This window comes from Oenanthe melanoleuca, chromosome Z (assembly GCF_029582105.1).
Source record: "Oenanthe melanoleuca isolate GR-GAL-2019-014 chromosome Z, OMel1.0, whole genome shotgun sequence".
Taxonomy (NCBI): Eukaryota; Metazoa; Chordata; class Aves; order Passeriformes; family Muscicapidae; genus Oenanthe; species Oenanthe melanoleuca.
Genome location: NC_079362.1, coordinates 32,805,789 through 32,821,960, shown reverse-complemented (window position 1 = coordinate 32,821,960; position 16,172 = coordinate 32,805,789). Strand labels below are relative to the sequence as shown.

At 41.6% G+C, this 16,172-nt stretch overlaps 1 protein-coding gene across 3 annotated transcripts in view; it reads right to left on the bottom strand.

Annotated features, from left to right (window-relative positions):
- HOOK3 (hook microtubule tethering protein 3) overlaps positions 1 to 16,172 on the bottom strand; it is an 84,519-nt gene that overhangs the window by 17,247 nt on the left and 51,100 nt on the right. For all 3 annotated transcript variants that reach the window (XM_056514639.1, XM_056514638.1, XM_056514640.1), the window contains 5 exons: positions 14,763 to 14,873; positions 12,169 to 12,256; positions 11,563 to 11,632; positions 5,885 to 6,025; positions 3,638 to 3,725 (listed from right to left, as the gene is read on the bottom strand). In XM_056514639.1, the coding sequence (XP_056370614.1) occupies positions 3,638 to 3,725; positions 5,885 to 6,025; positions 11,563 to 11,632; positions 12,169 to 12,256; positions 14,763 to 14,873 (498 nt within the window). The remainder of the gene's footprint in view (positions 1 to 3,637; positions 3,726 to 5,884; positions 6,026 to 11,562; positions 11,633 to 12,168; positions 12,257 to 14,762; positions 14,874 to 16,172) is intronic.

Below are 16,172 nucleotides of genomic sequence, written 5' to 3'. Positions count from 1 at the left end.
ACTGCCTTTTTAGTTTGTATTTATACAGTATTAACTACATGGGAAAGTTTGCATGTGACTGATGGTCCACAGCATCATCATAAGGTAAAATCATCAATACAATTACTTACTTGTTTTTTCTCCAATGTTCACTCAACAAAGATTTAGTCACTTTGCTAACAGAAAAAAATTACTGTGTGCACTCAAAAAACTTTTTTAGTTTAGTTATACTTCAAAATACTGTCTTTGATCACATTCCTGGGGCGTGTTTTTTCATTTTTACAGAAGAGATTTTCTTATTGCATGACAAGAAAGGTGGGAAGCCATAAAAACAAGTCAAGATGGCTCTACTGACTTAACAGTCAGAAATTTGCAGCAGTTAGGGATCTGCAGGTTTTGACCACCTGGCTTTTTTCTTTCCCTCTGAACAACTGCAGCACCACCACCTTTTCTGTAACAAAATATATTCATATGAATCTTTATCAGCAACAAATCATCTAAACTGTCTCCATCACTTATATCCAATCATTTAGGGGACTACCAGTAGGCTGGACAAGTAAGGGAAAAAGTTGGAAGCAGCACCCATTTCCCTAAGGAAATAAAATCAAAATAACCTCAGCTTTTTTTTTTTTGCATCCTTGTATTGTGCTTGGGTTTATCTTGAAACCAACACAACTACTAGTCAACACTGATTCCACTGGTCTATTATTTACCTAGTACCTGCACTGTTGAGGGAGTAACCCCTCTCCCAGCTAGACAGATCATGTTTTCACAAGCAAGAAACTAATTGTTATAAATTGCCGAAACAATTAATAGAAGCAGAAATGAGTTTATCCACATTAATTCACACATGTCACATGATTAGGAAAGAGACTAAAACACTCAATGTGCCATTCAAGGCACCCAAAGATCCTGTATACAGTTGGCAGATAAATTCAAACAGATCACTCTAAAAACAGGCAAACATTACTTCCGGGATTTTTGCAGTATCAGCAAGCTTTAAAGACTCATACAGATCTAAAATGCAATTACTGTAATTTTATAGGAAGATGAGTCTCATAAACACTACAGAAATAAAAGGATTTTTTGCTTGAAGTTCCTTTCATGCTTAAACAAGCCAAAAGAACAAGTCTGTCCCCCTTTTTAGGGCAAAATTTGATTTCATTTTAGATGTTGAGGTTGGGGCAGATGGCTAGGTTCTGGCCTGAGGTTAAGCTAACTTAGCAGGGTGTGGGAAACTATGGGTCATCACTTCAGAACATTGCTGCATCAGATTGGTAACACTGTGGGGTGATGAAAGTCACGAAACAGCACCATGATGGATAGTCAGATTCTAAGGATGCTGAGAGTAACTATAGAATGGTTTGGGTTGGAAAGTACTTTCAAAGATCACATAGTCCAAAGCCCTGCAACAAGCAGGGACTCTTTCAAGTGGATCAGGTTGCTCAGAGCCCTGTCCAACTCAGCCTTGAATATTCCATGGATGGGTCATCCACAACTTCCCTGGGCAGCTTGTTCTAGTGCCTCACCAAATGAAAAAGTGGCTGAATTTCATGGGTAACTGAAGAGGTAACAGAGTTCGGGGACCTTTTAGGGAGATGTCGTATCAGTAACTGCATGTAAGGCCAAGACTGTATATGTTACATTTTGAAAAACATTAGGTGTGGAATGGATTTAACAAGTGAAGCAGAAGTAACTAAAGGCAGGGTGCTTATATAGGAAGGGATTAGGGCAGAGAACAGGAGAACAAGGATGATAAAAGACAGTGATAAGACATGCAAATGATGTAGTCAAAGCTGTTCAGGTAACTGCTGAGTAGACCCATATGACTACTGCATTCTGGAGGAAAATAAATGAAACCTATTCTGAGCACACCAGAGATATCTGAGTTGATTCTGTAGCCTGAAAGACGTGGGTAAGGAGACTCTGCCTGGCTAGCAAGGTAACACAAGGGATGGACTAATCATGCATCCCAATAGAATGTGTCAGTGCCCACTACAGGCCCAAAGGCACAGCTGACTTCCATTGCACTGCAGTAAAAAATCAAAACTGCTTGTCCTTGTGAACCTTGTCACACAGCATGTAACACTGCAAGGACACTCGCCTGCTGGGTTAGGGCACTGTATCTTCTTGGGCATGTGCAAAAATAACTTCAGCTTTAAAACCAAACAAAACTTAAAAGAAAAAAGGTCAAAACATACAAAAAAATCCCAACAAAAAGCAAACCTGAGTTCTCATCCCACATTTCTGGACTGAATTAAAACCAAGCGTCAATTTTCTGGATTGAGCCCATTTACAGTATAAGTACATAAAAATACAAATTTCAGTACATTGTTGTAGAAAAATAGTAAAAAAGAGAGGAACTAAAAATTATGTTCACCATGAACTGTATGGTGTGTCTCTCCTATTGCTTTTTCTTATGTTTCTGAAGAATCACTTTTTTTTGTATGGCTATCCTACAGACACGTCTCAGCACAACTTCGATCTATCTGAGCAGCTGGGTTTAACTTAGGAGGTTTGCTCTGTTTTACAAGGGAGATTGCATGAGGAGACCACAGTGTCAGAGGTTTTTGCAACCTCAACACCTTCCTGAGTCTACACTCGCCCTTTTGTTTCCTTAATAGTAAATTAAATCCTACAGATCTATCTCAGCAAAACAGGCCACGGGATCAGCACCCATAAATCACCACTGCTATGGTCAGACCAACACAGAAGCCATAGAAGCCATAGAAGCCACCCTAAATTACTGCCCCAACGAAAGCCTCAAAATGGACACAATTGCAGTAAATAAAGCTAAAAACTATTTGACAGGGGCCATTTACAATACTCAGTATCTGAGGAAAATTCTTTCATATTCTTGTTCACCCAGAAAATGTTTTGGCCAATAATCAAGACAACAAAGAACATCTCAGAATATACCTATTTTAACGTGCATCCTAAAACACATTCTAAGTTACTCAGGAAATAATCTTGTTGAAAATCAACTAGGTGTTTAACATTCATACAGTTTATTCTGAAAACTAAAAGGGTAAACTAAATTTAACACAATCTTAAATGAACATAAGCATCTAATAAAAAATTCTCACTATTTTATATGAATTAGTTAAAACAAACCCACAAAAATAGAAAGCAGCACATTACAGTTTGTTGCCAATTAGCAACATGATACACTGAAATTCTGAGCATATTATGCATGTACAGTCCAACAAATTGCTGCTTCAAAAAAGTTCTAGAGCTTTTTTTTTGAAATACAGGAGACAATAAACAATTTTTGAGTGGAAGACTGAAAGTTGTTTTCCACATTAACTCAGTTACAAAATAACTTCAGATGCTTTATTCATGGAGAATCAACAATTCCTCAATTCCCTGCAAAGCTCTCCATTTAATGCTGAGTTTTCTATTGCAACAGACACAATTATTCAAATAAAACATGAGTGACACCGTCTCTACATAGGATGGTTTTCTATTCTAGACAACTGTCTTACATCCTAGTTAGAGAAGCACAATTTATTGGTAAGACCATACAAGCAAATACACAAAACTATTAGAAATCGCAGTTTGTATAATTCTTTAACATTTTTTTCTTTTTTTACAAAAAGGTGAAAGTTTCAAAAATGGTAGCTACTCGAATGTAAGTTTGATGTACATTTCTACTTACATCTTCAGCTTTTGAACCTTGATCCTGCAAAGATTTTTGTAGTTCTTCAACCTGGGACTGTACTTCCAGAAGTCTCTGATTTACCAGTCTAGGAAAGAGACAATATTGGTTTTTCAGTAAAAAAAAAGTTAGAGGAAGTCCCAGAATTTTAGTGTCCAATGTTTTCAGATCATCTACAAAAACAATGCAATATTGTAAATTACTCACCAAAAAAAAATTATAGCACTAGTTAGATTTTACATAAGTTTAAGGGATTATAACATCCAGATGTTCACCTAGACCATTCTCATATTCCTTAAGAGCAACATAAACACACGCAGAAATCACTTCTATATACATGAAAGACTGACTTTTAACAGTCAGTTTTACTGTCTGAGAGCCACCAGCTTATGCTTTTACACCATTACAGAACCCTATAAACCTGTAGGTTGGAAGGGATGTCCACAGGTAGCCTAGATTAAACCTCCTCAAAGCAGGCACACTTACAGAAGATTGCTGGGAACCATATCCAGTACCAGGTTTGAACACTTGTAAGGACAGAGGTATAACAATCTCTTTGGGCTTCTCTTCTAGAGCTTAGACCCATATTCCCTACTTTGTTGCCTCTTGTCCTTCCACTACTAATCTCTTGAGAACAGCCCAAATCTGTCTTCCCATCAGGCAGATGCAGTTCACAGTACACTGTCCTCTACGTCACCTTTCCTTTGTTCTCAAGTTTTATCCCACCTATCACACATTGCAGCGTCGCTTACTTCAGCAGTACGTGCTACACATCCATATCGCTCTGGTACAGAGGAATCCAAAATTACATGCTCTGTCCAGACGTAATATTGTAAGTACTGGTGAGAGGTGAACAATCATTTTCCCATACTGACTGCCTGCACCTCAGTGAGGACAGTCTAGACCACAGTAAATGGCAAGGTCCCCAGATAACACATCCTCCTCTGCCACCCACTAGGACTCCAGAGCTTTTGCTGCAGAGCTGCTCCATAGCCAGGGACAGGGGTTCCATCAGTTTGTTTCTCTGGACTGTTGAGCTCCTTTGAATAACAGCCTTCCCTTTCCGAACATCTTAAAGTGCTACCATTCTCAAACTTGCTAAAAGTGTAGCCCCTCTCATCAGTGAAGTTAATAAAAAGTGATGAACAGCACTGGTACTGGTTGAGGAATGGGTTATAAGTTGGGTTTCATTTCACTGACAATACTGCTTTAGGCTCAGCTGTCTGATCACTGTCCAATCAATTTTTTTTTTATCACTTTATTGTCAACTTACTTAGTTTATACCTAGCCATTCTGAACATAAGGATACCATGAGACAATTTATCAAAGGCTTTGCTAAAGGTAAGTACAGTCCTCTGTTTCGCCCTTCTTCACATGTGCTGTCATCTCATTGTCAAGACAACTGGATTAGTTAGGCAAGATTTGCTCTGAAAAAATTCATGCTGACATTTGGCAGTTACTTTCCTGTCCCTCACGTAGCTGGAAACAGATTCCAGACGGACTTGTTTTGTGAAATTTCTGGAAATCGAGCTGTGGCTGACCAATCTCTGTAGTTCCTCATGATTTTTTTCTTGCCTTTCTTGAAGTGAGTGCAGTATTTACCTTTTTTCAGGCTTCAGGCACCCCCCCCAGTTGAAGGGGAAGATAGGGGAAGATTAGATAAAGAACAGATTCAAAGCTTAGACAGAAAGCAGCCTCACATCACTATGAGCCACAACATACTGTGGCATGCTTTGATATGCTCTCTCTGGTACCACAGATATCTGTATGCTGATTGGCTCACCCCAGCAGGGTCAGCTAGAGAAGGCTGCTGATGAACATGACCTGCTGAGTTTTAAATATCTACAAGAATGGAGACAACCTCTCTGGGCAACATATTCCAGTGCTCAGCAACCCTCACAGTCAGAAAAAAAGTATGTTCTTACCTTTAGATTAAATATAATGTGTTTTAAGCTCTGCCCACAGCCTCTTGCCCTGCTCCTGAGTATTACTGACAAGAGTCTGTCCCCACCTTTTTTAGACCCTCCCATCATACACTTTGATAAGATACATTGATAAGACTTAACCTAAGCCTTCACTTTTCTAGGCTACAATAGTCTCTATCCCTCAGACTTCAATCATACAAAAGACTCTGCAGTCCTGTAATCACATCCTTGTGGTCTTTCATAGGACTAAATCCATTAAATCCATGTCTTTCTTCTCCAGCCTATAGGAAAGCCATTTGAAGCAAAGGACAAAATTTCTTACCTGTTTTCTGTCTCCAGTTCATTCTTCCGTAAGTTTGCATCATCAAGAAGACTCTGCAGCAAGGCAATCTTCTCATTGTCAGAACCTTCTTGGTTCAATTTTAACATCTTGTTCTCATGCTGAAGGCGGATGAGTTTTTCCCTAAACACATAGAACATGATTTTGTAAAAAAAATAATGCCAATATCTATAACAAAGAAAACAGTTTACCACAGGAAGTAAAATAATAACATAAACAATCTTTTTAAGGGAGATGCTGCAACAACAATCATGTCTTCAAACCCCCAAATACAAACATAGTTTAGGGAGCTGTAATTGCAGAATGCAGAACACATGGAAATTAGCTCAGCACTCCCATCAGATCTCAGAGTACAGCTCAACAGATTTATAGGGAGAACAGAGAATGCAAAACTTAATACTAAGTGTGAAGAAAGCTGTCACTGAACTACTACACAAACCTGAGCAAGTCATTTCAACCCTTGGTCTGTTTACAGAGAATCACAGAATCATTTGGGTTGAAAAGATTCTTTAAGATCATCAAGATGCAACATAAACCTAGCACTGCCAAGCCCACCACAGAACCCTAAAGCACCACATCTACACATCTTTTAAACACCACCAGGGATGACAACTTAATCATTTTCCTAGATGCAACGTTTGATAACCCCTTTTAGTGAATAAATGATTCCTAATACCTGATCTAAACCTCTCCAGCACAGCGTCAAGAAAAAAGACCAACCCACACCTCATTACAACCTCCTTTCACGTAGTTGTTGGTCACCCCTGAGCCTCCTTTCTCCAGGATAAACAACCTCCTGCTCCTCATAGGACTTAACTCTCTAGGCCCTTCTCCACCTCTACTGTCCTTCTCCAGACATGCCCCAGCCCCTCGATGTCCTTCCTTTAGTGAGGGGTTGCAGAACTGGACACAGAACATGAGGGATGGCCTGACCAGTGCCAAGCACAGGGGGACAATCCCTGCCCTGGTCCTGCTGGCCACTCTAGTGCTGATGCCATTCTAGGCCACCTGGGCACTCAATGGTTCATGTTAGCTGCTGTCAACCAACACCACCAAATCCACACCAGAACAACAGGTACTATCCAAAGGGACCTGGATAAACTGAAGAAGTGGGGTCATGAAAACCTCATGAGGTTCAACAAGGCCAAGTGTAAGATTCTGCACTTAGCCTATGGCAATCCCTGGTATCAGCCCAGGCTGGGGATGAAGGGATGGAGAGCAGCCCTCTGAGAAGGACTTGGGGGTGCTGGTGGGTGAGAGGCTGGACATGACCCAGCCATGGGCACTCCCAGCACAGAAACCAAACGTGTCCTGGGCTGCATCCAGAGCAGCGTGGGCAGCAGGGGAGGGAGGGGATTTTGCCCCTCTGCTCTGCTCTGTGAGACCCCAGCTGGAACCCTGCATCTGGCTCTGGGGTCACAGCACAGGAAGTATGTCAACAAATTGAAGTGAGTCCAGAGGAAGTCTAGTAAGGTGATCACAGGGATGGAGCATCTCTACTACGAAAACAGGTTGAAAGAGTTGGGGTTATAGATCAGACTGCCTTACAGTACCTGAAAGGAGCCAGCAAGGGAGCTGGAGACAGATTCTTTACAAGAGCATGGAGACACAAAAGAAAGCAGAGTGTCTTTAAACTGAAAAAGGGTGGTTTAGATTAAACAGAAATTCTTTACTTTGAGGGTTTGGAGGCAATGGCAAAGGGAATTCTGGATGCCCCATACCCAGCAGTGTTCCAGGCAAGGTTGGATGGGGATTTGAGCAGCTTGGTCCACTGGAAGGTGTCCTTGCCTACTGCAGTGGAGGTGGAACAAAATGACATTTAAGGTCCCTTCTAACACAAGCTGTTCTGTGACTTACGATTACTTCCCACTGTGCATCTTTTCAGACACTCTTCTTTAAGCCTGTAGCACTGCACAGGATGTTGTGACCCAAGGGTAGGACCTAGCCCTCAGCAATGCTGAACTTCATACAATTGTCCTCTGCCCACTGATAAATCCTGTTCAGATTCCTCCAGTACATCGACACTGCTCTAAGTAATCCAGAATGTTATTGTATTCCATATCTATCTGCCCAAAATTGTTACTCTCTTCCTGCAGCTGGAAAACGGAATGGCAGGGGCTGTGGAGGTGCCCCAGGCTCTTTAAAAGTTGAAGTAGTCAGGCAGAGTCACTCTCTGCCCACTTGGCCTGCCTCTTAGTTCTTTCTGGCCTCTACTTACTACAGTAACAAGGCGAGAACCTCTACTTCACAATCAAACGCTGTTTCAGAGTCAATTCTGCAACACTTGTCTGCAGCCACTCCCTCAGTACCTTAAGTGGATCCCAACTATGGACTTGCAGGAGTGTAAATGGCACATAGCTGTTTCCTCCTGTATTGCAGAGGCTCTATTCAGCTTCCTGCATCTGTCTTCCAGATCAGTGATCTTACTATCAAAGACTGTGGCAAAGAAAGCTTTAAGCAGATCAATCTTTTCTTTGTCCTTTAATGGTATAATTGTCCTCACAATCAATAAGGGATTGAGTTTCTCCTTAATCCTCATTTAATTGTGAATGTATTTATAGAAAGTTGTTTTTTTTAATTGCCTTTCACTGGCAGCAGCCAGAATTAAGGCCTCTGTAGACTCGTTTTTTTTTATTTTTTTTATTCTTCTTCCCATGTCTGTCTCATTTTTCCTGGTTCTTGGCCAAAGTTTCCCGTCTCTCTAGGATGAATCCTGGTTCTGGGCAAGCTGCTTCCCACCTCTATTTCTGGGCAGTTTTTTGTCTCCCCCTGCAAAGACAGTTATGATGTTGAGCGGCACTGTGTGAGACAGAGACACAAGCACTCTGTGACCATGCGACAAAAAGCACCTTTATTGTTCAGGGTATTGTTTAAATACCCTTCTCAATGTTCCTTGGCAAGCACTTGTGATTGGTTTAAGTTCAGGCTGCCTCAGCCCTCTGATCAATAGCCTCCACAGCCCAGGCAGGCACTGGTCCCAAATACCTCTCTGTTTCTATCCTGTTCCCTGAAGGACTACTTGTCCCATCAGGCTGCTTCTCCCTATATGGAGAACCAATTTGCCCAGAAACAAGCAAGCTTGTACTGTGACATCCCTCTGCCCCAGGGTCCTCTAGGCATGGCTGAGCTCCCTAGGGCACCCCAAAAATGGTCTGAAGGCCCTGGTTGCAGCCCCTGTGCCCTGGGGGTGCTTAGAGCTCCCTGCTGTGGTGCTGGGCAGGGCCAGAGGCATCCCTTGCTGCTCTGCACCAGCCTCCTCCTGCCCCAGGTGTGTCTCCCCTGCCCCAGAGCCATCCCCTCAGTGCAGGCAGAGACTCCTCCAGAGCCCCATATCTCCAGGGCCATGTCCCCCCACAGCTCTAGAGATGCTCTGGGGGTGACAGACACCAGGGACAGTCTGTGCTCTGCTTCTGGGATCCCTCCTGTGAGGAATAGCTGGGTCTGTCTCCAGAACAGGTTTCCAGGCAGGCTTAGGACACAGCAGCAGAGCCCCTGTGTGCAGCAGCTGTGGTTGGAGCTGCACCAGTACAGCCAGTGCCACCAGTACAGGGATGAGTGCTGGCACCACGAGTACATGGCATGTTTGGCTTTGCCCTTGAGCTCCGGGAGTAGTGCCCAGTACCTGATCTCGGACTGCCAGGGGTGGGGGAGGCTCTGGTGCCACAGGGAGCAGGGTGAGGTACCCAGTGTTCCCAGTTTTCCCAGCTGCAGATCCCTGTGGGGCAGGGGTGGAAGTGCCCAGAGATGGATCTGTGCTCTTGGCGGGGGAGAGCAGGAGAGATTCTCCCCGTGCCCAGAGCTCAGCCCTTTGCTGCCTGGAGGGGGAGGCTGCCCTAGAGCCAGGGGATTCCCTCGTGCTGCAGGCCTGGCTGGAGATGAGATCAGGCTGGGGGAGACCCAGCTTTATCTGGGAGTGAGCTCTGCTCCAGTGTCCTGTGCAGACAGCAGAGAACTCCTTGTGATCCAGGCTGTGCCAAAGCTGTGCCAGGGCTGGCTCCTGGGAGGGAACAGCAGGGGGAGGAGACCACAGGGGGCTCAGCCAGCCCAGCACTGAGCGGCCAGTCCTTGTCTCACTACAGATGATGGCTCAGAGGCAGCAGGTGCTCGCCATCATGTGCCGGGTCTATGTGGGCTCCATCTACTATGAGCTGGGCGAGGGACACCATCCGGCAGGCCTTCGCCCCCTTCGGGCCCATCAAAAGCATCAGTATGTCCTGGGACTCCCATGAAGCACAAGGTGGGGCAGGGCTGCCAGGCTGTGGGAGGGGTGGGGCTGGGTGGGATTGAGGGTCCTGTCCCACCCAAACCATTGTGGGATTGCCTGGATAACAAGGTGGGTGGGACTGGGTGGGACTGGGTGGGATTTAGGGTCCTGTCCCACCCAAACCAGTGTGGAATTACTGGATCACAAGGTGGGACTGGGTGGGCTTTAGCCCATCTAATTTTCTCCCTGCATAATGGCACATCATCTCTGTAGTCCTCCTGAGTGGCTCTGTCCCTTCTTCCAAAGATGATATAATCTTTTTTATCCCAACTTCTGGCCAAGATCTCTCTATGCAGCCAAGCCAGTCTTCCTGATGGCTCATCATTTGGTACAGGAGCCTGCTCCTGCACCTTAACAGTTCTTCTTGCCCTCCCGGACTCCTTTGCCCTTCAGGACTAACTTCCAATCAACTCTGTCAACCAGACCCCTAAACAGGCCCTACAGAAGTCTAAAGTGGAGGTTCTGCTGGCCTCTCTCCTTAATACTCTGTGAATCAAAAACTCTCTCATTCAGTGGTTTCTCTGCCCAAGATGGCCTCTGATCATCACATCATCCACCAGTCCTTTCCCGTTCACAGTGAATCCACATCTTCCTTAGTAGGCTTGCTCAGCAGCTGTGTTATCTGGGGTTATCTTTCACATAGCTCGAGAACCTCCCAAACTGATTTCTTTCTGCTGTGCTGCATTTGCAGCAGAAATCTGGTAAGTCGAAGTCCTCCATAAGAAGAAAGGCCAGCAATCTCAAGACCTCTCCAAGCTAATTATATCTGCATCCTGGACAAGTGGTCTATAACACATGCACCAGAATATCTGCCCTCTGGCCTTCCCCTTAATTCTTACTCATAAATGCTCAATTCTTTTGTTAACAGCATCAAGCTCCAGACAAACAAAACAGGGCAACAACAAGAAGCTTTTTTCTAATATCCAACCTAAACCTTCCCTGATACAAATTCAGACCATTTCCTTGGGTCCTGTCACTGGTCACAACACAGAAGGGACGAATGTCTGCCTCTCCTCTTCTTCTTGTAAGGAAGGTGGAGACCACCGTAAGAACAAGGTCACTTGATCTGCTCAGTCTCCTCCAGGCTAAACAGAAAACTGACCTCAGCCACCCATCACATAGTTTTCCCTCAAGGCCCTTCACCATCCTTGTGACTCTCCTTTGGATGCTAACAGTCTTATGTCCTTCTCATACTGTGGCACCCAAAAGTGCATACAGGACTCTGCCCCAGTGCAGACCAGAGTGAGACAATCTCCTCTCTTGCCCAGCTCTGATGCTGTGCCAGATGCACTCCAGGACAAAGCTGGCCCTCCTGGCTGCCAGAGCACTGCTGACTCACGTTCAACTTCCATTGACCATTGTAGAGGTTAGTAAAACAAAGCATGCATCAGCTTACTTTATTTCAGGAGTAATGATTTCTGCTGCTAAACTGTCTGAAGGCTCTTGTCTTCCCAGAGGCATCAATCCTGCGTAAGGAAAAGCACACCACTTACTTGACAAGAAGTAGACATTGTTCTAGAAGTTTTAGATTATTGCTGGACAATGTAAAATGACACAAAGGCTACAGCAAGACTGACAGACAAGTACCATTTCATTTGGTGAACCATTACTTCTGATTTTATCTATTCTGAAGAAATAATGTTGCAGTTTATTTTCTAATCATTATCTTATCTGAGAACTACAAAGGTACACATGCAAATGAACTCTAACACAGGAAACATCATGAGAAAATCTCTCTCTAAATAAAACTATGTAACTACATAGAAATCAGATATACATGATAAAAATATCCCACTGGAGAGGAGACTAAAATTTCTGATTGACTGAAATACCATTTGAAGCTTTTGCTTGCTTATGAAGCTATGAATATTTGAAGTTTTCACTACTGATTTTAGAAGAGCTTAAATTTATTCTGTGCTAAACAAAAGCACATTCAATAGTCTACAGAAAACTCCTGTGGACTTTAGAAAAGAGGCATTTAATCTCCTTATTTGTCCTTTACCTGTAGTGGTGAGTTGACCCTCCTGAGCTTGTACACATCTAAGTTCTTCAATAGTTTCTTTCAAAGAATCCCTTTCTGTTCTTAATCTCTGAATAATTGGAAAGAGAATGAATATCAATTTTGGCAGTACAAATCCATTTATAACAGCCTTCAAATCACAAAAATAATTTAATGCAACTCCAGAAATTACTTTCAAATTAAGGTATCTCAGTCTATTTCATAACAGAATAAATGTAAATATTATATATTCCACACAAACAGTGGTTTGGGTTATTTTGGGAGAAATGTTGCTGATCTTATTGGACTAAGAATAGCAGGGGTATAAAGTTATAAAATCAAGTGACTCAATGGTACCAGGTAGTAAACGGTATCCACTGGGGTCATTCAGCTGTGTTACTTTTTTTTTCATTGGGGCTGATTCCAAGGGAAATGGAAGTCAGTTGAGAAATGATGGATTTTTCCCTCACCATGAACACAAGATTCAACCAGGAGTGAAATAACGAACAGGTAAACACAGAGTCAATACAACAAACAAATAAACTGCTTTTACTTCATTTTGTCTTTCACCAGTGAAAGGATGAGTGGCATTTCCACATCACATTTCTTCTGTGTGTCAGCTGGCCTTGTCTTTTACCAGCATTTTGGCCATGAAAGAAAACTAGTTGTGTAAGACTTAGTCCAAAGAGAACGGAAGAACAGATCACCTTGGGATCCAGGGAGATGTGCTATTCAGTAGCATCAGGCAAATATTCTCTCAATTTGGCACAAGTACCCTTCCAGCAAAAAAATAAGAATCTACAGATAGCACCACGTTTTTGTCCAGAAGGTTGCCAAGAGTCAAAAAAATGGAAAGAAAGTGGCTACTAGGTAATGATCCAAGTTGTAGTTTGCTCCAAAAACAGACATGTACAGTATTACTAAATGGTCCAGAACAGACCTTGCCTCTGAGTAGGTATGGAGTTGTATTGGCTGGTAGCATTTTATTTTCCTAACAGTTGACTGCCAAATGCCAGAATATTTTAGTGACTAGAAAAAGCTCCAGGGCTTCACTGGTACAAGCAGCTCAATAACTATCTTAGAACTTATAATGCACCACAGACATAAAATTCCAAGCTACTTTGATGAAGATATCAAACACCACCATGCTTTGCCAGAACATAAGGAAAAGGATAAAATTAATTTCAGTGACTATTTCCAAAATATAGATACCACACAGTCTGTGACCTGTGGTGGACTACTTTACTGGTACATATTGACAACAAATAACAAAAAGAGTAGGTAATTCAGACAGTCAATCACTAAACTCACGTGAGGAGAGACTTCTAGCTGTAATTTAGTTCTCACAGGTGCATATCCATTCAAAAGAATGTACTTAAAAACAACATTGATTCAAAAAATGCTATTTGCCAGGGATAAAACAGAAAACTATATGACAATGGCCTGCAATTCAGATCCTTTGTGCAAGATGAAATGGTCCACTGAGCCATGGACAAGCCATAGAAACAACTTTACCATTGTTCAACATAAAAGAATTGGAAAAAAAATTAAAAAGCAGGAAAGAAAGCCAAAGCACAATACCAATACAGTTATTATGAGCATTCCAGACTGATTTGAAAGGCAGATGAAAGTGATGTGAAGGTCAAGTGTCCACCAGAGCTTGAAAATTTAATAAAAAATGGAAATCAATGCCTATGAACATAAAATAACTGAAAACTTTCAGTTCAAATGGCATTTTAGTGCTGGGCTTAGAAATTTTGGAAATAAGTGGACATGAAATATGACTATTGAGGAAAAAGCCTACAGAGCTTCTGACAGTTGGATCAATGGACTTATTATTAAACCATGCCTAAGAAACTGCTAGCTTCAACTGCTGACCTTGATTTTAGGCACTTGCATATACATTCCTAAGAAATATGCTGAAATTAACTGTTGAGAAACGACAGCATGTAAGAGAAGTCTGAAGGATCAGTCTTGGCAAGAGAGGACAGAGCAATTAATTGCAGAATCACTAATAGCAAATGACACAAGAGGAAGGGGATATATTGATATCTACCCTATGTGTTCCACACTGGCAGGACAAGTAAGGTCATAAAAGGTCCTGTCATAAAAGGTGAGATTGCCACAATGGGCATTTCCCTCTACACAACTACTAAGCCTCTTGCTACACTAGTGATGACTCTACAAGGAGAAGCATAATGATGGTATCTAAAAGAATGCCTTAGGAAAAAAAAGCAACAGGAATTCAGTTCCAGAATGATACTGCAAAAACCCTGTTCTAAATAGCTTTTCAGAATACATAATAATTACCCTGGGTATTTATTAACTTTCGCATGGTAAATGGTCAGGAAACAACTTCAGATGCCAAACATGAAGGCTTTTCCTCTTAAAAGCAGGTTTCATATGTTTTTGTACAGTCATTTTATTCCAGGCTGTACAATTCTTAGGTTTTAAAAGTATCTTGTACACAAGCATTAGACAATTTTAGAGGAAAAAAGACTTCCTAATTTAAAAAGACAGCTAACCATATCCCTGTGTTATAAAGAATACAAAGTTGCTATTGTTACTAACAAAAAAAATAACACCTTGGCACTTACATCTTTTTCTTTTTGGAGGCTGTCTACTTTTTCTTTCAGTCGTTTGCATTCATAATCTAATTTATCAGCTTTCTTGGATTCTTCAGATAACCTGTTTTGTAGTTCAACTGCCTGTGAGAACAAGAATCAATAATGTGTCTGCAAATGTTAAAACAAAATACACAAGACAAAGTAGCCAATTACAATGCACCACAAGTCATGTTGTAAAACAAGTGAAATAGTTACTATAGGACATACTAAAAACTTCTTTCATCAGTTGTTCTGTGTTTCAGCAAAACAAAAAGCATTCAAATATTAGGTCTTAGTGCAAGCAAAAGAGAAAAAAAGTGAAGCATTTTCAGTACATCTAAAACAAGAATTTAAGCTCAAGCAAGGTTTACAGAAAAAAAAGCTATGTAATTCTAAAGATCAAAAGGCTTAGGAACAGCAGAAAAATCTATCTACATTCTGAAAAGCCTAGTAAAAAGAAAAGAGACTGAAGAAAGCCAATTATCTATACCTTTTATTAACTTTATTTTGTATTCCTCACTCAGAATTCAACTACTAGTTAATAGAGCCAGGTAACATTCCCTAACCTAAGATGTCCTAGTAAGTTTTAATACACTAACATAAAGATTCAGCCACAGGCTCCAAACAGTTTTTTTTATTACAGTGAAACACACATGTATGCTTTCAACTTTCAAGATCAGTAAAGAGCTCTTAAAATTGAGTGAGCAGAAATGTGAAAGCCAAGCATAACAGAAGGTGAATCAGTGAAGTTTCCCCTTTTCAAAACTTACAGCCTTTACTAGCAAAGATTCATTCCCAGAACACTAGTAAAGCTCATTATGCAGAAAGCATGGAAGCAAATAAGCTAAATAAAGACTGACCTGCAAATACAAAAGCTGAATGAAGACTCAGCTAAAGATCTACAGCTTCTTCTGAAACAATTTATAAGAAGGCTTCTTCATAGCTTTTAGACTACAAAGGAAGTGCTTAAACCAGTACCTATATCTACATCAAGATCTCCCAGTGGTTCTAATGGCCTTTTATTTTCAATGCGTACAGCTACACCAAAATAACTACAAGGCCTAAAATACACATGGTCTTAAGTCTTAGAGAAGGACTTTGCTGCTGTTATTCTTAAATTAAAGGCTTCATAGGCCTGAATTTTCTGAGATTTAAGAAATGAACATGTTCAATATGAAAATATTCAATTTTTCAGATGTGGTATCTATCACTGGGGCTACCCGCAGAATAACTGGAGGTATAGCATAACACTGCCGGCCTTCATCAGTGACAGTGACTTGCAAAATATGAGTATTTTCACTTCAAATGGAAACAAATGCATTTATGTTGGTAATCAATCATGCTAAGGTAATGGTATGTAGAAAAACACTGCAGGAAATAAATTTGTCTTGAATTAGGACT